This window comes from Microcebus murinus, chromosome 2 (assembly GCF_040939455.1).
Source record: "Microcebus murinus isolate Inina chromosome 2, M.murinus_Inina_mat1.0, whole genome shotgun sequence".
Lineage (NCBI taxonomy): Eukaryota > Metazoa > Chordata > Mammalia > Primates > Cheirogaleidae > Microcebus > Microcebus murinus.
Genome location: NC_134105.1, coordinates 39,452,451 through 39,476,386, shown reverse-complemented (window position 1 = coordinate 39,476,386; position 23,936 = coordinate 39,452,451). Strand labels below are relative to the sequence as shown.

Below are 23,936 nucleotides of genomic sequence, written 5' to 3'. Positions count from 1 at the left end.
ATCTGTACCCTCATCATATGCTGAAATAAAAAAACAAAAACAAAACAAAACAACAAAAAAAATAAGAGTACTGTCATCTTTTAACTGGATTTTTGTGATTTTCATGAGGTTCTAATTATAATAGGTACTTAGCCTAGAGGATCATGCCTGAAAGTAATGAGAGTTGAGTTTTTAATGAGCTTATCAAGATATGTCTTCAAAGTGATCCTTTGAGAACAACTGAAACCTAATCTATATTCCTGGAATCCTGGGATGCTAAGATAGACTTCTAGGAGTCCTATTTGCATTGGGACTCAACGGGGTTCTTGGGAGAAATGATAAATATGCCTTTTGGAAAGATGGTTGGGCTCTAAGAGACAGGAAGTCAGTCACATGAATGTAGTGCAGACAGAAGCTGCTTCTGGCTTCTAGGCTGAGAAATGAGAAGATAATAAAGTGTATTAAAGGTTTTCTCTCATAACTATATAGTCATCTTTTATGTACCAGATATCATATTTTCTCCCAGTGGAAATGAAATTTACATTATTAAAGAACATCTATTGAATGCTCCTTTGTTTATCTCTTTTTGAAGACAAACAAACAAAAAAACAAACAAAAAAACCCAAAGGCTCTCATGACAGAGGAACATGGGCAGTGGCTTAAAGGGAAATAGAATCTGTTCTAACAAAACCGGGGTGGAAAGGCTACTTCTTTTCCCCCCTTAAGTCCAAAGATTCCAGTTGAGGAACAAGACATCCACTCCTGTGTCTCTGGCTCCATCTTGTGGTTGATCAAGAAATCACCTAGTCCACCATCAACAAGTGAATTAGGTAAAGAAGCTATCAGGATCTTTATACCATACTTTTTATATACAGCAAATAGTTCTTGAACATATACTTCAGGCTAGCCTCTGTAATAGGTGCTCTTTGAGCATAAATTCATTTAATTCTTTGAGCATAAATTCATTTAATTGTCACAACGACTTTATGAAGGATGTAGTTTATAATGAGAAAAATCAAAATTTAGAGAGTTTCCAAGAATTTAGGACTTGTTCAAAATCATGCAAGTGGCAGAGTCAGGATTTGAACCCAGCCCCTTCTAGGCTTTTCCTTTCTTTCACAACTTTCTGCTTATATACTCATGCACACACCTATCATACATGTTTTTCTTTTCCTTTACAACACACTTGTACATAAGTCATTTTATTTAATTCTCACAACTCTATTAAATGGGAATTAATATCCCTTTTTAGAAGAAACTGGGGTTTAAAGAAATAACATAATCTTCTATAGGTCATATGGCTCTTAAGTCCTGAGTTTAAATTAGGGCTTCTTTCTCTATTATACCATACTACTTCTCAAGCTGACTTGGGACCACTTGTGACAATTTCTTGTCACTATAACAGATCCTCAGTATTACCAAAGAATCCATCTGAAAATTTTTGCAAAATCCCCTACCTTAGGAATGTCATTGTAGAATATAATTTCCAAATAAGACACATACACAATGAAAAGAGCAAAGTTAGGACTTGGATGCTAGGAAATTGACTAGGCTGATTTAGTAAGGGACATTTTCCCACATACCAGCATTACAGGGACTGATTTAAACTGACCTTTTAGCAACATTAAAAAGTATTCCAGGTCAGAGACCACTGGGGTTTATAACTTTTGATTAGTAGAAACTACAGATATTAAATCCATTAAATGCCAAATATCTTCTGTAATGGTTTTGGCTCTACTGCAGGGATTTGCATCTTTTTTTTTTCTTTTCTGAGACAGAGTCTGGCTCTGTTGCCTGGCCTAGTTCACAGCAACCTCAAACTCCAGGGCTTTAGCAATCCTTCTGCCTCAGCCTCCCGAGTAACTGGGACTACAGGCATGCACCACCATGCCTGGCTACTTTTTCTACATATTTTTAGTTGGCCAATTAATTTCTTTCTGTTTTTAGTAGAGACAGGGTCTTGCTCTTGCTCAGACTGGTTTCAAATTTCTGACCTTGAGCGATCTGCCCGCCTCAGCCTCCCAGAGTGCTAGGATTACAGGTGGGAGCCACCACGCCCAGCCAGGGATTTGCATTTTCAAGACAGTCCAAGAAGTGGATGATCCAAAGGAACAAATTAATGTTTAAATGACAGGAATTTGAAGTAGGCCCTAGGAGTAGCTATTATTGGTGAGAAAATGGTGTAATAGAAAAGCTGTGAGATTTGTAGTGGGACCTAAATTTGAATTCCTGCTCTGCTACTTACTAGTTGTGTGTCCTTGGGCAAGTCACTTAACATCTGGCCTCAATTTCCTTATTTGTTGAATGAGGAGCCAGTGGATTTAGAGGATATTAATTTTTATAAATCTAATTCTGGCTTATTTTTCACAGAAATTAATTGCTAAAGGTTAATATAATAGTAAACAAATTGTCCTGTGAGAATCTAATGATTGGTTTTCAGTAGATGGAAGAACAGTTCACATCATGAATTATGGTGTGAAAGTGCTCAGTAGATCTTTAGGAAGTGAAACTTTGAAGAACATACACATAATAGGCAGAATAATGGCCTCCCAAATATGTCCACATCCTAATTTCTGGAATCTGTGAATATGTTAGAATATATGGCAAAGGAGAATTAAGGTTGCTTGTCAGTTGACCCTAAAATAGGGAGATCATTTTGGATTATTGGAGTGGGCCCAACATAAACACAAGGGTCCTTAAAAGTGAAATAGAGTCAGAAGAGACATTCAGAGGAAGATGTAACTATGCAAAAAAGACACAGAGAGATACAATGTTGCTTGCTTTGAAGATGGAGGAAAGGTGCCTAAGCCAAAGTATGTGAGCAACATCTAGAAGCTAGAAATGGTAAGGAATCTGTTGAAGAAAAATTCTCTTCTAGGCCTTTTAGAAAGGATTGCAACTCTGTTGACTCTCTAAGTTTAGCCCATTGAGACCTGTGTCAGACTTCTGTTCTACAAAATTGTAAAATAATACTTTTGTGTTGTTTAAGCCACTAAATTTGTGGTAATTTGTTACAGCAGCAAGAGAAAGCTAACATAGTACATATGTCCATCAGTTTGTTCAGACTTGTAACCTGTTTCCTATGGTCGAGTGGAAAAAGCACTGGACTTGGAATCTGAGGACCAAGGTTGGCATCCCAATCCTGCTATTCAACAGCTGTGTGACTTTCAGTAAATCACAGTTCCTCTCTGCATTTTTATCATGTGGCAGCACCTGCTTCACAGAGTTGTCATGAACAACAAATGAGATAATGTATGCGTAGGTGTTTCATAAACTGAAATACATTCTATACATACAAGAAATTATTATTTACAGTGCCTGATACATAGTTGGTATGGAAAAAATATTTGTTAAGAGAGAATAATTATTACTTGAGAGTCCTTGGGATGTGGAAATGTGATTGCAAAACATGTGTTAGGTACTTTGGGGAGAAAAAGAGATCATGTATGGTATCTGCTCCTGAATTGATTACAGTGTAATTAGGGAGATAACATTCATGAGAAGATTCAAACAGGAACTCAAACTTATATAAGACACAGGAGAAGAGACTGAGTCACAAGAGAAGTCACAGGTTATATATGATTAGTGCCAGGGAATTGATACCAACAATATGTATCTTGAGCTCAGGTATGGAATGGATGATGAATGTGGGCTGTAATAGTTAAAGTAGGCTTCTAGGAGGAGGTAGGTCTTCAGCAGGATCTTGAAGGGTATGGGTAGATAAAGAATAGTTCCTACTACTACCCCTACAAACGCTATTTTTCTGCCCACAATTCCAGAATTTCATTGTACATTTAAGACACTGGTAATCCATTCCAGTGTTTCAAATGGTACTTTTTGTCCCCCTCCATAATATGTTTTCCTTTTTATTTTGAAATAATCTCAGACTTATAGGAAAGTTACAAGGAGAGTACAAAGAAGTCCTTTCCCCTCAACCCCGAACTTTCTGAGAGTAGGTTGCCCATATGATGCCTCATCACTCACAAATTCTCAAAGTCAGGAAATTAACATTGATGCATTACTATTATCTAATCCTGCGGTCCCCAACCCCTGGGCTTGCACAGCAGGAACCAGCTGCACAGCAGGAGGTGAGTGTTGGGCAATTGAGCAGAATTTCATCTGTATTTACAGCTGCTCCCCATGTTCACATTACTGCCTGAGTTCCACCTCCTATCAGATCAGCGGAGGCATTAGATGCTTATAGGAGCGCAGACCTTACTGTAAACTGTGCATGCAAGGGGCCTAAGTTGTGCACTCCTCATGAGAATCTAATGCTTGATGTTCTGAGCTGGAGGTGAGACAGTGATGCTAGCACTGGGGAGTGGCTACAAATACAGATTATCATTAGCAGAAAGTTTTTACTGCACAGTGATCATAATGAAACAATTGCTTACTGACTCATATCAAAACCCTAGGCCGGGTGCAGTGGCTCACGCCTGTAATACTAGCACTCTGGGAGGCCTAGGCAGGTGGATTGCTCGAGATCAGGAGTTTGAAACCAGCCTGACCAACAGTGAGACCCTGTCTCTACTATAAATAGAAAGAAATTAATTGGCCAACTAATATATATAGAGAAAATTAGTCAGGCATGGTGGTGCATGCCTGTAGTCCCAGCTACTCAGGAGGCTGAGGCAGGAGGATTGCTTGAGCCCAGGAGTTTGAGCTTGCTGTGAGCTAGGCTGACACCACAGCACTCACTCTAGCCTGGGCAACAAAGCAAGACCCTGTGTCAAAAAACAAAACAAAACAAAACAAAACCCTATCAGTGGGAGGTGGATTTGAGATAGTCCTCCCACCTCCCAGTTGGCATCCTCCACAATAAATCTCCTTTCTTCCTTGACAATCTTCATTGTCTCAGTAATTGGCTTTCTGTGCTGGGAGCAACAGAAGGACCCCCCCTTGAGGGTTTGTTATCAATTTGTGGGCTCATCCAGGACCTGTTGCTTGTGGCTTGGCAGCCACAGAACAGGAAGAGACATGAAAACCTCCCTAGCAGCTGCCCAGCTGAGTTTCTACCAGAGGTTGGTTTTAGTTTCTGCCATTGGCTTTGGTGTCACCAGCCCCAAATGCATCCCTGATTGCCAGGGAAGATCTTTGAACTTTGGCATCTGCATCTAGATGAGTGAGTGCTAGTTGAGGGCATGCAGTGGAGAGCTCCTGTCTCAATTTGGGTAATTCCAGTGGAATTCCAGTTTGCACTTGGGTCAGAAGCCTCAACCATTTGGGAGAGTAGGACCTCTGTTTCTATTTGGCACTCCTTAGGCCAGGGGTCCTCAAACTTTTTAAACAGGGGGCCAGTTCACTGTCCCTCAGACCGTTGGAGAGTGTGCACTGTGGGCCCGGGACAAGTCGGCTGCTAAGTAGGACAGGCAGCGGTGGCAAAAACACCCAGCCGGCCAGATAAATGTCTTAGGCGGGCAGCATGTGACCCACAGGCCATAGTTTGAGGACGCCTACCTTAGGCTTATTGGTTGGCACTGCAGTCCATTTGTTTGGTTTTGGTGTAAGCCACGGGAAATTAGAATTCAATCCTTGAATGTAGCCCTTTTGGCTACAGTCTTTAAAACTGGTATACATGCTGATAATCCTCTGTCTCTGTTGTTTAGGCTTTTATGCCATTGGACCTAAGATAGGTCATTTGTGGTACCAGTTGGTTTGAGAAAAGATACTTTTTCTTTTCCTTTTCTTTTTTTTTTTTGAGACTGGGTCTCACTCTGTCACCCAGGCTACAGTGCAATGGCATGGTCATGGCTCACTGTAGTCTCAAACTCCTGGGCTCAGTTGATCCTCCTGCCTCAGGCTCCCGAGGGGCTGGGGCTGCAGGTGCGCACCACCATGCTCAGCTGATTTTTGTGTTTTTTGTAGAGATGGGGGCTTGCTGTTCCTCAGGCTGGTCTCAAACTTCTTACTTTGGGTGATCCTCCTGCATCAGCCTCCCAACCTGCTAGGATCACAGGTGTAAGTCACCTCCTCCAGCCATGAGATAAGATTCTTAAAAACTTCTCTCCAGTCTCCCTTTGCAGGAATTTGTTTGGAAGTACTCTGTTTATTTTGTTTCATTTGGTGTTTGGGGCTTTTGTTTGTAACCTCTTAAATTTCTCTTTGTATTGAGTGTTTATCTGTTATATATTGGCATATGGTGTGTAAATGTACTGTCTAGGAGAAAGTTCAAAGACATGCCAGGTTTTCTAAGACTCCAGCTGGTCTCTACATATATTCTGTTCTTGTGTACATGTTTAAAATTATGGGCAAATTAAATCAAGAAAAATTCAGAGCTCAAATGGTCAATCTGCCACTAGTTAAATGTGGAATCTGTTAAGCACTGTATCTCTCTATTTTCTTTTCTGCCTACTTTAAAACTACGGTTGCTAAGTTACTGGTATTAAGGTAAAACTTACTATCTACAATATCACTAATTCAAGGTTGCTTGGAGCAGCCAGTTTTAACAACACTGTGAACATTGAAAACTATTTGAAACTGAAGGGGAAAAAAGGGTAAAAGAGGCTTTTTAAAAACTCAAACACGACCAGGCACAGTGGCTCATGCCTGAAATCCTGGCACTTTGGGAGGCTGAGGCAGGAGGGTTGCTTGGGGTCAGGAGTTTGAGGCCAGCATGAGAGAGACCCCATCTGTATAAAAAATGCAGAAGTTGGCTGGGCGTGGTGCCTGGTGGTTGTGGTCCCAGCTGCTTGGGAGGCTAAGGCAGGAGGGTTGCTTGGGTCTGAGAGTTTGAGGTTGCAGTGAGCTATGATGCTGCTGCTGCACTCTAGCCCAGGTGACAGAGCAAGACCCTGTCTCAAAACAAAGCAAAATAAATTAAAAAATAGGGAGAGAGAGAGTTAAATTCCTTTATGGTAAATTTTTGTCCTAAAATAAACTGAGTGGCTTTTTTTAAAAAAAAATTTAGGACAAAACAAAAAGTCCAATCATATCTATAAATTATATGATATAAATTATATGATATAAATTATATAAATCTATCTAAATTATAATAAGGTTCATAAAAGAGAATGAATTTATAAAAAAATTTATATGTGATTGAGTTGATTATAATGTTTTTTGTTTTTTGGGGTTTTTTTTTTTTTTTTTTTTTTTTTTGAGACAGAGTCTCACTTTCTTGCCCAGGCTAGAGTGAGTGCCGTGGTGTCAGCCTGGCTCACAGCAACCTCAATCTCCTGGGCTCAGCGATCCTACTGTCTCAGCCTCCCTAGTAGCTGGGACTACAGGCATGTGCCACCATGCCCGGCTAATTTTTTTTGTATATATATTTTTAGTTAGTCAATTAATTTCTTTCTATATTTTGGTAGAGACGGGGTCTTGCTCAGGCTGGTTTTGAACTCCTGACCTCCAGCAATCCGCCCGCCTCGGCCTCCCAGAGTGCTAGGATTACAGGCGTGAGCCACCGCGCCCGGCCTTTTGGGGTTTTTTTTGAGACAGAGTCTCGCTTTGTTGCCCAGGCTAGAATGAGTGCTGTGGCGTCAGCTTAGCTCACAGCAACCTCAAACTCCTGGGCTCAAGCAATACTGCTGCCTCAGCCTCCCAAGTAGCTGGGACTACAGGCATGCACCACCATGCCTGGCTAATTTTTTCTATATATATTAGTTGTCCAATTAATTTCTTTTATTTCTTGTAGAGATGGGGTCTCGCTCTTGCTCAGGCTGGTTTGGAACTCCTGACCTCGAGGAATCTGCCCACCTTGGCCTCCCAGAGTGCCAGGATTACAGGCGTGAGCCACCGCACCTGGCCAAGTTGACTAGAATTATTAAAAATCGGTTAAAATAGCTTTGTGCAGTTGCAGTATTATAGCCAATGAGGTTTATCCAAGGCATGATTATTGCTAATTAAAAACTTGTTCCAACACCCTGCCATGATGACTTGCAATATAGTCAGCATTGGCAATTTTTGATGGTCCCTACAGGGACTGAATAAAAAAAAATCAGTTAAAACAACAAGGTTTTCTTAAAATATTGATTTGCTCGTAACACAATTATAAAAAGTTTTGATTTTAATTCTAATAACCTACTTATTTTAAAACTTCTCAGATTTATATCCCAGATGTTCAACTTTTGCTATGTCTTACTGCTTTTAGCTTTTTCTCCCTGGGATGTATTAATGGGCACTTGGGTTATAATATTCTGAAATAAAAATAAATAAATAAATAAATATATTTTTTTAAAAAGCCTGGGAAGACAACTCCTTCAGCCTTTTTCATCAGCTGCTATAATTTTCTCCCCTCTTGTTTTAATTTATGGCCCAACACTAAAATGCTTTATCTTAAAGGGTTAAAATAGCACTGTTTTCTTCCAGTATAACTTAACTCTATACTCTTCTTGATATGTCTGAATTATTCAATGTGCTCAGAAAACTTTTTGTACTGTTGCTAATGATCCCTTACTCCCCTACTCAAGGTAGTTGTTTTTCTTAATCATAATCCTCTATAATAGCAGTCCCCAAACTTTTGGCACCAGGGACTGGTTTCATGGAAGACAATTTTCCCACAGACCAAGCCATGGGGCTAGGAGGCAGAGCTCAGGCAGTGACGCTAATGATGGGGAGCGGCTGTAAATACAGATGAGGCTTCTCTCATTGGACTGCTGCCCACCTCCTGCTGTGCAGCCCAGACCCTAACAGGCCAAGGACCAGTACCTGGGGGTTTGGGATTGAAGCTCTATAATATACCATATACTCTTGACCTTAGACGTTCCCCCTATGTCTAATTAATTCAAGAACCCTTTCATCAGGTTCGACTTCCTAGTTGTCTAAATGGGCTTCCTATGAAAAAACAAAACAAAACAAAACAAAACCACAATCATACTACAGAAGGTTTTTCTTTACCTTTTATTAATAATAACTGGCCTAGAAACAGATTTTGTGTTTTATTAAGACAATTCTTATGTTGTCTTTGTTAGATTTTTTTTTTTTAAGACAGAGTCTCTCTCTGTTGCCTGGTGCTATGGCATCAGCCTAGCTCACAGCAACCTCCAACTCCTGGGCTCAAGCAATCCTGCTGCCTCAGCCTCCTGAGTAGCTGGAACTACAGCCATGCACCACCATGCCTGGCTAATTTTTTCTATACATATTTTTAGTTGGCCAATTAATTTATTTCTATTTTTAGTAGAGATGGGGTCTCGCTCTTGCTCAGGCTGGTCTCGAACTCCTGACCTTGAGCAATCTGCCCACTTCAGCCTCCCAGAGTGTTAGGATTACAAGCGTGAGCCACTGCACCTGGCCTGTTAGATTTTTAATTGCTTAAAAAAACTGAACTTTGAAAAGTTAAAGTTTTTACATCCATATAACTTTGTATATTACCTTTAAAGTCTTTTGATCTTCTCTCTTGGTTAAGTAAACTGCTATTATTCTACAATGACCTGTTGTTCTGTTTTGATCAGGTGTTTTAAGCCTTTGACATCTTTGACAAACATCCTCAAATCAAATCAAAGCTATATAAAACATTGCTAACTAACCCTTATATTGTTAATTTACAGGGCCTTGACTCCTGAGCATTTTATACCAAACTCAAGTTAACCAAATTTCATTTTCAGACCCAGGAAAAGACAAAGATCAACATAAATTGCTTTTATGAGACAAAAGACCAAACCTATATTCAAAGACATTAAGACTAATTTAATAATTTTGCTTCTATCTAAATTAATATAAATTTATTACTAAATGTAATAATTTAAATGTTTAGCTACCTGTAAGCTTCCTTTTCCTGATATTATCAGAACTAGATATGACTTATAAACTTTTTGTTTAAAACATAATCTTTAAAGAGACCACAAAAACATTCCAAGTCTCTAAATCCCTAGGCTCAAATGGTTATGTTTTATATAACACAATTCTGATAAGTCTACAACCAAAAACAAGATTCTCAATGCTTATAGGTAAATTTTGTAACCTTGCCTTTGGAATTTTAATTTTTACTCTTATGTTATCTGAAGGGTTTTAAAAAATTAATAATGACCAAGATTCCCATTTTACAGGATATGACTGTCAAAAATGGACAACAGAACAAAACATAGATTAGAGATTTCATTTGCCATATAATCCAACAAGGGCAGGTCTAATTTTTAAAAAATGATATGTTAAAAACTCAGATCTGTGCGGTGTCCAGGGACAGCTCCTTAAGGTCCTAAACTAGGAATCTCCCACTATAGAAGTGACCTAAATAGGTCACCCACTGCCACACATGACATCACTCCTTTTTTTTTTTTTTTTTTTTGAGATAGAGTCTCACTCTGTTGCCCAGGCTAGAGTGCTGTGGCATTAGCCTAGCTCACAGCAACTTCAAATTCTTGGGCTCAAACAATCCTCCTACCTCAGCCTCCCAAGTAGCTGGGACTACAGGCATGCGCCACCATGCCCAGCTAGCATTACTCCTTATGAGTTGTTGGCAAGGCCTATAAAACAGGCCCTAAAAAGTCTCAGAGTTACATCAGAGATGCCAAGTTATGTCCCTAAAACATATGGCCTATGCTTCTAAAAACATGAACAGATCTGATAAGTGGTGATGGCTACGTAGACCTAAAATTATATAAGGTACCTCCACACTGGATTGATGTTATAGTGCTGGAGGCAGCATAAAGATAACTAAAAGTGAGATGACTCTAACTGTGCTCCCTGACAGAGGTCTGAAAGCCTTATAATACCATCATGTGAAGACATCAATACCAGGTAGAGCCATTATAGTGCAAATGACAGAGATAAGGCCAGAAACTTATCAGTTGGATGTTATACCTACTCCTGGGGAGGGTATCCATGTGTAATATCATAAACCAGGCTCAAAGTCTATAACAGCCTCCCTAATACGGTCTATGAGAAAAAATACATCAATAATAATGTTACAAGAGATAGATTAGCCCTTGAGAGTTCCTTCTAAACACCTGTGTTTGTGCCCACAGGCTATTGCTCCTGCTATCCATGGCAAATGACGATGTCTTTTTAGATTGGGCCACAACAATGGCAACGGTCTACAGTCAGTCCTACTGTGGGGTTTACAGTTATCTACCTTTGTTCCGTGGGAGTGGGGATGCCACAGAATATGCTTCTTTTAATATCACAGAATTAACGCAACTAAATGAGCTCTCTGGGGAGCAATAACTCTACCCACTCTGGCAACATCAACTCCACCATTCTTCCTTGACAGCTCCCTATACCGCAGAATACTTCCCATCTGCCAACTGTTGGTAAAACCAAAAGACATATCTTTACATTGGTAAGACAACACATAAACATCACACACAGCCAACACACATCAATCTGAAAAAAATTAACACACGTGTTGACTAAACATGGGATCACTACCCCCTTTGATACATATCCACATGTCAAAATATAGACATCTGACTGAAAAAACCAAAACCCCTTCAACAGAGCCAGAACTTATATAGTTATATTGCACGTTTATGGGATAAATGGCTGCAACACACACTTATAGCCATACCTCCCCCACAACTGGACTAGAAAATATACCATAGAGTGTCCTTTCCTGACAGTGCTTATATATAAAACTCTCCCCTTGGTACCTAATAATATTAAGGCCTTAAGAAATCATTTCCCCAGGCTTTTGACTTGATAAAAATGGTCCCTAAACATTCTAATCCCTGGAGACTCATACCCAGGTCACTGCTCTAGACTAATACCCAGCTAAAGCACTAAGCCACACACAAAAAACTGTATACCTCTTAAGCCAAGAAACTACCCAAATAAAAAATAATAATTTTACACAATCGAATGGCCCTACATATACTCACTATAGCACAAGATGAGACCTATGCCTTAATGGGAACCACCTGTTGCACATATATTCCAGATTAAAAAAGATAATATAACTAATACTTTAAATCATTTAAACACCCAGATCAATAACATAGAAAAAATGGGAGTCTTTGATTCTTTTTCTGAATGATTACATTTCTTTGCCTATACTTTGGGACTATATTTTGTTAATTGACATAAAGATTGTAATTAGTACTTGCTTTTATGGTTATTGCCTACATTGTAAGTATGGGTTATATGCCATAAAATATAAGCCAATATAAAAATCATAGATATAATGTCCTATCATTTCTCACTCAGAAAATATTACAGAAAAGTAAATTTTAAAATTTTAAGAGCTAAAAAATTATAGATTTTTAAAAATACAAATTCCCCAGCATACAAAGAAAAAAACTAAAAATTATATATTCCACCATGTCAAACTCTTTCATTCCAAAGTTCCTCAAACTCCAACTGCATTCCATTTCAACAAAAAACAGATCAATCAACACCCTAATTCCCCAAGATTCAAAAATAAACAAAGGGAAGGAGGTAGTCATTACTGGCTTCCTAAATAAAAACGCCTTTTTATAGTTCTCTTATGTTTCAAGTTTCCAGGCCAGTAATATTTGCTGACCAGTACTTTGTAATTTTTTGTTTCACTGATCTCCTCCCTTTTGAGTTATTTGTCACAAATAGTGGACCATCCTTACAGTAACAAGATAATAAGACTTTACACTACTGGATTGTTCAGAGAAGTCAAGACAAGCAGCATTCCATTCAAATCTTGCCCAAGGACTCACTGAGCAACCTACTCCCCTAACCTACATGCACACAAGACTGAAGGGATGACCCATATTACCTTCTAACTCATTATACTACTAAAACCTCCAACCTGAAAGGGGCATATCCGCCATTTTTTGATCATGCAATGTATGTGCCAGTATGATTTCTCACTGCACTTGCATGCCTTGTACTCCACCCCAAACATGTAATGATGCTCACTCACTTCATGCATTATTAATTTCACCTCTAGAAAAAACCCAAAAGGGTAAGGGAGGCAGATTTGAGATAGTCCTCCCACCTCCCAGTTGATGTCCTCCACAATAAATCTCTTTTCTTTCTTGACAAAAACAAACAAATAAACAAACAAGAAAACCCTATCAGTGAATGGCAAGTGACAATGTAATAATAGAAATAAAGTGCACAGGCCAGGCATGGCAGCTCACACCTGTAATCCTAGCATTCTGGGAGGCAGAGGTGGGAGGACTGCTTGAGCTCAGGAGTTCGAGACCAGCCTGAGCAAGAGTGAGACCCCGTCTCTACTGAGAAAATAGAAAGAAATTAGCTGGACAACTAATTTTATATATATATATATATATATATATATATGAAATTAGCGGGGCATGGTGGCACATACCTGTAGTCCCAGCTACTCAGGAGGCTGAGGCAGGAGGATCCCTTGAGTCCAGGAGTTTGAGGTTGCTGTGAGCTAGGTTGATGCCACAGCACTCTAGCATGGGCAACAGAGTGAGACTGTGTCTCAAAAAAAAAAAAAAAAAAAAAAGAGAGAGAGAGAGAGACAGAAATAAAGTGCACAATAAATGCAATGTGCTTGAATCATCCCAAAACTATTCCCTCCCCACTGTGTCTGTGGAAAAATTGTCTTCCCTGAAACTGGTCCCTGGTGCCAATAAGGTTGGCGACTGCTGATCTAATCCACAGAAACCATTCAAGTTTAGCCAGTTGTCCCAATAATGGCATTAACAGTGATGCATTCAGTTATCACCTCTCATTAGTCTTTAATCAGAACAGCTCCTTAGTCTTGCTTTGACTTTCAAGACCTTACTACTTTTTTTTTTTTTTTGAGACAGAGTCTCGCTTTCTTGCCTAGGCTAGAGTGAGTGCCATGGCGTCAGCCTAGCTCACAGCAACCTCAAACTCCTGGGCTCAAGCAATCCTCCTGCCTCAGCCTCCCGAGTAGCTGGGACTACAGGCACGAGCCACCATGCCCGGCTGATTTTTATATTATATATATTAGTTGGCCAATTAATTTCTTTCTATTTTTATGGTAGAGACGGGGTCTCGCTCAGGCTGGTTTTGAACTCCTGACCTTGAGCAATCCGCCCGCCTCGGCCTCCCAGAGTGCTAGGATTACAGGCGTGAGCCACCGCGCCCGGCCAAGACCTTACTACTTTTAAAGATTATGGGTGAGTTATTTTATAGAATGTTCCTCATTCTATAAAATAACCTCATTGGGTTTGTCTGATGTTTTTTCTTGATTAGATTCAGGTTATGCATTTTTGGCAGGAATAGCACAGAAGTGATGCTGGGTTTTTCCTCACCACATACTATCAGGTGGTAGCAATTTCAATTTGTCCCATTACTAATAATGTTAATTGTGTTCACAGCTTAAGTGATGTTCACCAGATTTTTCCTCTGTAAAGTTACTCTTTGTCTCTCAATTCATAAGTATTTTTGTGAGGAGGTACTTTGAGATTATATCAATATCCTATTCCTCATCAAATTTTCACCAAGTAATTTAGCATACATAGAGGTTTCTTAGTTGAATTAATTATTAATATTATGGTTGCCAATTGGAGATTTTCTAATTCCGCTATCCTTCTACACTCATTGTTGGCAGTATACTGTAACAAAAAGCTCTCTTCTTTCATTCATTCATTCATCAGTTTAGACACATGAATTCCTATTTTATACAATGAGTTATAATCTATCACTATTATTTATTCTGATGCTAAAATTGTCCCCATTCTGGCCCTGAGAGTGAGAACTCCTTCCAGCTGGCCTCTGTGTCCTTTTGACATGTCCTCACCATTCTATGAACTCTGCCTTATCTTCTGACATAACAAGATGTTCCAGGTTCGTCTTTTACCTTCTTTGCCCTAGCCTTGGAATCAGTCCTTTCTCCAAGAAGCCCTAGCTCCTTGTAGTGGAAAATGGCCTTTTAGTGCAGAATGGCATTTAGAAACCAAGAAGGAGGTATTAGGTATGTTCCTTGCCATTGGGGCTGTCACTGTTCTATGCCCTTTCAGTAAACATAACTAGAGAATATAACATGTGTATATATACTCACACACACATATTTCTTTCTATATCTATCTATTGAAAATTATGAGTTCACAACGATACCTACAATTCCAACCCAATACCACAGAGTTCATTCTAATTTTCTGCCTTTCCATATATATATATTTTTTTTTTTTTGAGACAGAGTCCCACTCTGTTGCCCCAGCTAGAGTGCCGTGGCATCAGCCTAGCTCCCAGCAACCTCAAATTCCTGGGCTCAAGCAATCTTCCTGCCTTAGCCTCCCGAGTAGCTGGGAGAACAGGCATGCACCACCATGCCCAGCTAAGTTTTTCTATTATTATTATTATTATTTTGGTAGAAACGGAGTGTCGCTCTTGCTCAGGTTGATCTCGAACTCCTGAGCTCAAATGATCCACCCGCCTCAGCCTCCCAGAGTGCTAGAATTACAGGCATGAGCCACTGTGCCCGGCCTGCCTTTCCATATTTTTAACTCCCTTCTCCCACAGTAAGAAATCTAGCTCCTATCATCTTCAATACATTTACTTATTTGATGAATCACCCTGTTTGTAAACAATCTCCCATTGCCACGCTGCCTTCACCACTCCCCTCCTTATTCTGCTTGGACTCTGACACTTTACACCATGAACCCACATGGTCACCCTCTTTACACAGCTCATACTCTAATACCTATCATCATGCTGCTCCCACACACCCTGGGTACAGGTGCCTGGCTTGCTTATCCCCAACTAAATAAGTGACTTTTTGACATAATTATTCAAAGGCAGGCTAGGAAAGGAAGGCAGGCTATTGCAAAGCCAGATGGTTTCTTAATGATAGTTATGAATTGTCCTTTTGCTATATATAAATTATAACATTTGTTGCTTTCCATATTGTATTTAAAAATTAGACTGGGGGTTAACCACTACCGGAAATATCAATGACCAAATTAATGAATTAGAAATCTGTTTATTCTAGGTATTTGACAGGCAACATTTAACAGATGGAAGGATATAATCTTTGGAATCAGGCACAGATGGTTTACAATTTTGGTAGTATCACTTTCTTGTGTGTTTTTGTGTAAGTTATCTAACTTCTCTAAACCTCAATTTCTTCATTTGTAAACTGGTAAATAAAAGACTTAGATTGTTGTGAACATTAAATTAGTTCATGAAAGCAAAAGGCTTGGCACAAAGTATTATAATTACTCAGGAAATGAAAACTACCAACTGGGTTTGGCTTCAAGATGTATGAAATTTAAACAAACAACAAAAGCAAATAGCTCATTTACCAATTCCCATGAAAGGAGGACCCATCATACTACTTATCCTCTCAGTTCCAGTATTGGGTTTGTAACACATTTCAAAAAGAAAATAGAGGCTAGGGACTGTGAGGTACAGAAACAGCTGGATTGGCAAACATGGATTGCTCATGTTTGCCTTATTTGAATACTATTTGAACAGCTTGTGACTGGCCAAAACTCAGTGATTGGTATAAGAGTAGGTTACAGTCTATTTACATATCCAGTTAGGTTTACTATGTACAGAGAAACTTTTAGGTCAAACTTAAAATATGTAAGGAGGCAGCTTTAGGCTAAACTTAACAAAAGTTTGAGTTCTAGGAACTTTGTTTATCATATAGGAGAAAATTATTTTTACAGTCACAGAATCCCCTATATTGTGCACACATTTAGTCTCCCAAGAGAAGACTCCATAAGAACATACCTACTTCTTGACCTAGATACAAAGTTGCCAAATGTGGATAGTAATCAGTGCCTGGGACACTTAATAACTAGAGCTCCAAAGGTATAATCTCTTAGTGCGTGGGCTCTGGACAAACTTTTGAAGTAGATAATATTTATCTTGTTATGTACTTCCTCTTTCTGTGCCTTTTCTCTCACATTTAACCACCTCTTCACCCACTCCAGGTTCATAGTGATCTCAAGTTGCCCAGAGTGCGCTTCAGAAGAGAGGGAATAAAAGATATCCATTCACAAAATTGAGTTAGTTTTTCATTCTTTTCAAGCATGTTATTGGCATTTAAGAGGAATTATAAAGAGGACAATGAAGGAATTTTAGACACTAGAATAAGGAAGATAACTTGGGACTTGAGACTTTAATGGGCTCATAACACTCCCAATATAACCAATGTAGAATCAACATTCCACATTTCTATCTTATCCTGACTTTCAAATATAAAGGTGGATAATGAGGTTAAGAATAATTTACCTTTGAATTTTCAAAGTAAGGCTCAGATTTGTCCCTCTGGTAGGTAGACAGCCATCACATCGACTAAAATAACTTTCAGAGATTAAGCATGAAACATAGAAATGAGATGTTTTTAATTTTCATGATTTCTGAACTTTCACCACAATAATAGGGATTGGTACCAAAGTTATCAAAAAAGAAAAAAAAATAGAATAGGGAAACAAGGGTCACAAAATCTTATGGGAGGGAAATCCTTGAGGTAAAAACAGGAAGGAGTGTAGGGTGGCTGAAGATTCAGTGGAATTTAAAAAGCACTTAAATACTGTACTGTAAGACAGTCTTCTGGGTAAATGAGGTTAAAAATTATAATCTTGTGCCCTTTAACTTTCTTGGTGATATCAAGATCATTTTATCTTTCTAATGCCTCAATTTTCTATAAAATGGTAATAGCTTAACTTACCTATTTATTCTGAGGAATACTACCTATAATAATTATGAATATTCAAATGAGGGGTGGCAAATTTCTAAATCATATTCAATGAGAAAACAACATTTCTGGCTTGGAAGTCTTGGCTATGCCATAGGTCACTTGTGAGCTTTAAAGGTATGTATTTATCTTTATATCCGAAGAGGCCAGACTAAAGTACTTCTAAGATCTCTTGCCAATTTTCATGTATTATACACCTAGTGTGACACTTTTGACATTTGCTATGGGGTCAGAATTGTATTGGACCCCATCAAAGAGGTATTTTTCCTGAGATATCACATTCTTTTGGTTTTCCTTTTACCACTCTGGTAGTTCCGTCTCAGTCTGTTTTGAGTTTTTCCTCTTCTGCAAGCTCCTCAAGGCTTGCTCCTTGGATCCTTTTCTCTTTTCACTTCACAATCTTAACGTAGGTGATCTCATACAAGAGGCTTTTGTTGTCACCTAGAAACTGAAAAATCTCAAACTTTTATCTCCAATGTAGGTTTCTTTTCTGAGCTCCAGACTTGATCTTCCTTTGTGTGGCTCACAAATGACTCAAACTTAACGTGTCCAAAACCAATGCTCTCCTCCTCCCAAAACTGCTTTTTCAGAATTTTCTGATTACTGAGTTACTGGCACCATCACCTATCCATCCAGAAAACCAGACACTAGGGAGTTATATCTGACACTGCTCTCTTCTTCATTCTTCCACATCAATCACCATCCCAAACCAGTTAATCCTACCTCCTAAATACATATGTCTACATCTATCTCCACTATGACTCCTAAAATCCAAGTTATCATTTTCTATTGCCTATTCTACTTTAATATCCTCCTAAATCTCTCTTATTTCTAGTCATGCCTGTGCCCCTCAAAGCTCCAGCCAATCCTCTTTTCACACATCAGCCAGAGTGATTTGGAAAACACTTGTGATCATGTGTTCTCTTTTCATTTGTTCAACCACTATTTGCCAAGCACCTACAGTGTGCCAGAAACCACTCTAGAAGCTGGCAATCCAATGATACAAAAAATAGATGAAGCAATGACTTCTTCTTACTCTTAGAAAGGTTCTGGGTGATCTTGGCCACTGACTTATTTCCCCTTTGCTCCCAGATTACTACAGTTTAGCCATAATGACCTGCTTTCTCAGAGGTTTTGAACAAGTCTGTTCCTATACATTCCTATACCAGTTCCTGTATCTTTTTCAAATGTTAAATTTCCCTTCTTTAGGGAAACTCTCTGAGCAGGCTAGGTCCCTTTGTATGTCTCTTGCTAGAACTATCCACAATTATAATTTTAAAAATTGTGTGCTTGTTTAATGCCTCTCTTACCAGTTTGCTTGTAAGCTTCAAGAGAACAGGAAAATTTCTTGTTCATCACTCTATTCCCAGTGTCTGGCACATACTCAGTTTCTTGGTTGAATGAATAATGGAATGCCTCACTATAGGTTGCTATGATATTTTTACAGCCTGGTGACCTTTAAGATTCACAGACCTCTTTTTAAAGGGAAGAACATATCATACTTCAGGATGTGACCTCTCTTTTGCTTCTAGTTAGAAACCACAAGCTAAATTTTTAGATTTCTTCCTTATGGCATTATTGCTTTAGAGAGAAAAAAAATCCTTCAACATAAACATGTCACTTCAGGTATTTATTCAACAATGAACATTTACTGGTATATGTGTACTGGGAAGCTATGCTAGGAACCGGAGATTAAAAAACAAAACAAAACAAAAAAACACTACTCCGAAGGAGGGAAATTTAGTGGAGTTGCTTAGTTTAAAAACTGCTAAGTTCTTGAAAAGATGTATAGAAACAAAGTGGGATTATTTGAACAGTATTTTTCAATTTACCTCGTCTACTGACCCAGTTCAGGTTTCATTTCCTTCCTGAATCCTCCCCTGTCCTTCAACAGCTGCCACCCCCTTACCCTCCTATCCTGTATTATCTTTATAGCATTTATACTTTTTGACTATATCATTTATTGTAATTTCTTTCTATTAGAATGCAAGCGCCACAAAAGCAAGGGTTTTGTTTTGTTCAGGGTTTTATTTCCTGTGTTTGGAGCTGAAAAGAGGCCTGTAAAACTTAAACACTTAACGATCAGTACATTTCCCTGCTTGAAGTATTTTCCCATTCATTCATATATTGCCTATTCCTTTTATGTGATAGGATCTCTTGCCCCACGGTGTCAATATATTGCATCTTATTAACGTCAGCTGCTTTTTATTTTTCATCTACGTCTATGTTTTAGTCACATTTGTAGATTGCCCTCCAAAGGCCATTGCAAGCAGAAAAAAACTTTGGGAAAAGGGACCAGAAGGCAGCAGCCTGACATGCTGTATGTAGCTAAGTCTAAATTGGCTGAGACTGGAGGCGGTGGCTAACGCCAGTAATCCCGCCAGTTATCATTTTGGGAGGACTGCTTGAAGCCAGGAGTTCGAGATCAGCCTGAGCAACAGGGCAACAGAGCGAGACTCATCCCCCAATAAATAAGTTAGAAAAAAATTTTTTAAGCTGGCTGAACATAACAGTGGGCTAACTGTGGGGCCTAGTCCGTGGAGAAGCTAAAAAATGTCTTCGCAAAGAAGAGCGAACACATCCACAGCATGGGTAAGCCCAAGCACTTTTCTTGAGCGTGAAAAGCACCAGGGTTTGACAAGCGGTACAGCAGAAAAGCGCAATTGCTCGCTGTTGCTGCGCTCAGCTCCGCTCTCGAGTGGCATCCATCTGGCGTGGTGGGAAAAGACTTCCGGCGTTCTGCTTTTCCTACGTGCTGAGTCACTGCCGAAGGCTCCACCCTGGGTCTGAGGGGAAAGGTGCACAAAATATTATACAAATGGGGGGGAAAACCCCAACTTTGTAATTCATTTTCGCTACTCGGTTTTCTCCATTAGGGGAATATTTTTCTGAGACGCGGAGCAGCACTCAGTGCTCGTCTCAAACCAACTCCCCACCTACGTCACAAACGCTCCGCAGCCGCCCAAGCACCTTTGTCCCGTCGTCCTCCGCGCCACTCTCTCCGCCTCTTCTCCCTCGCCCCGCCCATCTCGGGTTTCGAAATGCTCTCTGGGTGCTCCGAGATTCCGGCCCGGTCACTTTGGTTGCTCACCTTCCCTATTCCCATTGGTTGCTTATGTGAGTGTGACTGCTTTCTTGCCTCATGATTGGCTAATATTTTTAGCGTCATCGGCGGCCGGGAGGGCGGGGGTATGAGAGAACTTGGCGTGAGGGAGACCGGATTGGGGGAGGGGTTCAGGCCTGTCCTCCCCAGCGGCTGCGGCAGCACCAGCGCCGGCCGCCACCGCCTCTGGAACGCGGAGGAGGAGGAGCGGCTGGAAGAGTAGGAGGAGGAGGTGGGCCCTGGGAAGCGGGATGCCCATCGCTCCAGCTTGGTGGTGAATGCTGAGGAAAGTCACGGTTGCTGCAGTCTGTGCCACCGGGAAGAAGTGGTGTGAGGCCGGGCGGGAGCTCGCGGCGCTGTGGAGAATCGAAGCGCGGGGTCGGTGCGAAGACTCTGCTGCTGCCAGACCCTTTCCTACTCTAACCATGCCGGGAAGGAACAAGGGGAAGTCTACCTGCAGCTGCCCTGACCTGCAGCCCAATGGACAGGATTTGGGCGAGAGCGGCCGGGTTGCCCGTCTAGGAGCAGATGAATCTGAGGAAGAGGGACGGAGGGGGTCTCTCAGTAATGCTGGAGACCCTGAGATCGTCAAGTCTCCCAGCGACCCCAAGCAATACCGGTGAGGGAGGAGGCTTGGACTGGGGAGGAGAACTGGGTGCGGGTCTCTGTGTGGGTGCCGCCGTCACTTGTCTCGGCATCTCCCGAAGGAGCTACAGGGCATACTTCTCACCCCACATGCTTCCTTGGGTGGAGGTGGCAAGGGCAATTAGGGGCTTCCATGTGGTGTCAGCTGGGCAAGTGGGAAATCTTGGGTTCCAAGATGTCAGAATGGGAAGAGCCATTCGAGTAATTCTGACAAGCAAGGATGGAGGTTTCTCTGAGGACGGCAGCATGGATGGTGAGGGAGTCTTGGTACTGTGTTATGAGGAAAGGTTGATGGAGTTGGGGGTTTTAATGTTGGAGGTTTTTAATGTTGGAGGTTTTAATGTTGTATCTCTATCCAAAAATATTTACGGGGCCTTTAAGTGAAAGAAGACGTAAAACTAATGGGTGAAAGTTACTAGAGGATCGTGTGTCTTCGGTAAAAGAATTTTGCATCATAGTGGCCTAAGTTGAAGTGGCTTGTTTCCATGGGTAGTTCTCCATCACTAGAATGGTTGGGTGACCTCGTCCAAGAATATTAGAGAGGACTAGGGTCTAAGTTGGGGGAATTGTAGAAGCCTTATAAGGTTTCTTCTAGTCGTGAAATGCTTTTTGGTTTATGCAGGAATCCTCTAAACATTTTTAATAATTGGTGACTCAATCCTTATTGAATATTTCCTTCAGAGGTAGCTTATTTCATAGAACATCATGACTATGATGAATTTTAAATAGAGTTCATATTGTCCAAGAACTTTATTTTATGGATTGAGGAAATTGAGACCCAGAGAGTTTGCTTCTTGCTCAGAATTACACAGCTAATTAATAGCAGAGCTGGTATGAAAACCCTGGCTCTTTGACACCAAATCCAGTGCACCATTTGCTGATTTTTATAAAGTTCTTGCTTGCGTTGAGTTAAAAACCAATGAAGGGTTCTAGCTCTGAATTTGTTGTAAGCCCCTAAAGTGTTAGAGCAGGAAAGAACCTTAGAGATAATCTTGAGGCTTCCCACCACCTCTCCTTGACAAATGACTGAAACTGAGGTCTAGAAAGAAGTGACTTAGCCCCAAGTTTAAGATCAGCCTGATTTCTCCTTTCATTTCAAGTCTAGAGATTAGCAGTACCCAACTCTTTCTATTATTTTTCCCCAGGGTGCCAGGGTCAAGAGATCTTTATTGATGGGCCAGATTTTCTCTTTGTCTCATTAAAGATGTGGTTGTACAGCTTGAGCATCCCTAATTCCAAAAATCCAAAATCTGAAATGTCCCCAAATCTGAAACTTTTGGGAGCCGATGTGACACCACAAGTGGAAAATTCCACACCTGAAACTTTTTGCTATTTGATGGTTATATGTATAAGGTATATATGAAACATAAGTGAATTTTGATTTAGATTTGGGTCCCATCCCCAGTATGTCTCATTATGTATTTGCAAATATTCCAAAATCCAAAAACATCCGAAATCTGAAACAGTTTTGGTCCCAAGAATTTTGGGTAAGGGATACTCATCCTGTATTAGTAATGTGTAAATGAGCAAGTTGAAAACTTGATAAAAGGTGCTGAGTTTTTGCCTTGCAGATTAAATGTTAAATAATGGTTTCAGGTTTTCTTTCTGCCTATAAAGTTACATAATAACTAATGTTTGTGGAATATACATCCTGTGTCACCTACTGTTCTGTGTTAAGCGTATTATTTCATTTAACGACCTCATTTTTGGTAAATTCATTTGACAAATACTTATTAAGTCCTATTGTATGCTAGGTGCTGAGCTAGATTAAATCTTTTCTGATACTTGGTCAAATACAACATCAAAAACAACATTTTATTCTGAGTGTCAAAGATGATTAGGCTAGTCCTTGCCTTCAGGGAGCATACAGTGTAGTAGAGGGACACAGACACATTTAAAAAAATTAGGGCACTAAAGTTATAGAAGCCATAATTGAGGTATGTTCTAGATATATTGGGGAATAAAGTAGAGTGGTAAATTCCACCTTTGGAGGAAGGAAAGACTTCAAAGAGGAGATAATGCTTAAGAGGTGTTCCTGGAATAAATTGTTACATTTCTGTCTTTATGTGACCTTTGTCAATTCATTGTCCTTCTTGGTGTCTTAGCCTGTTTTAAAATGAAGGGAATTGATTGGAATAGCAGTGTTTTTCAATAGCCCTTCCTCCCTCATTCAAAAGAGCAGATCCACATTACCTACCTGTTTTATATACTATAGTTTCTCTTTTTTTTTTTTTTTTTTTTGAGACAGATTCTCACTTTGTTGTCTGGGCTAGAGTGCCGTGGTGTCAACCTAGCTCACAGCAACCTCAAACCCCTGGGCTCAAACAATCCTCCTGCCTTAGCTTCCCGAGTAGTTGGGACTACAGGCATGTACCACTATGCCCGGCTAATTTTTTGAAATATATATATATATATATATATATATATATTTTTTGTTGTCCAGCTAATTTCTTTCTGTTTTTTTAGTAGAGATGGGATTTCACTCCTGCTCCTGCTGGTCTCGAACTCCTGAGCTCAAAAGATCCACTCTCCTTGGCCTCCCAGAGTGCTAGGATTACAGGCATGAGCCACCACGCCAGGCCTATACACTGTAGTTTCAATTAGACTTTTGAAGAAAATAGTTTGTTACTTTAAAATAAAGCTGAAAACCTCAGGACTAGGTGATCTTTAAAGACTTAGGTAACTTAAATTCTGTAGATTTTTGTAATCAGA

At 40.0% G+C, this 23,936-nt stretch overlaps 1 protein-coding gene and 1 non-coding gene across 3 annotated transcripts in view; both read left to right on the top strand.

Annotated features, from left to right (window-relative positions):
• Positions 1-7,759: 7,759 nt before the first annotated feature.
• On the top strand, positions 7,760-7,900 carry LOC142869656 (U4 spliceosomal RNA). Its single transcript, XR_012918236.1, has one exon. It is a non-coding gene; the product is annotated as a U4 spliceosomal RNA (small nuclear RNA).
• A 12,715-nt stretch (positions 7,901-20,615) lies between these two features.
• Positions 20,616-23,936, top strand: part of NRDC (nardilysin convertase) — a 79,439-nt gene continuing 76,118 nt past the window's right edge. The window contains exon 1 of one of the 2 annotated variants that reach the window (XM_012776179.3): positions 20,616-21,198. In XM_012776179.3, coding sequence (XP_012631633.2) covers positions 20,858-21,198 — 341 coding nt within the window. In that variant the 5' untranslated portion in view covers positions 20,616-20,857. The remainder of the gene's footprint in view (positions 21,199-23,936) is intronic. The other variant, XM_012776180.3, reaches the window with a different exon arrangement.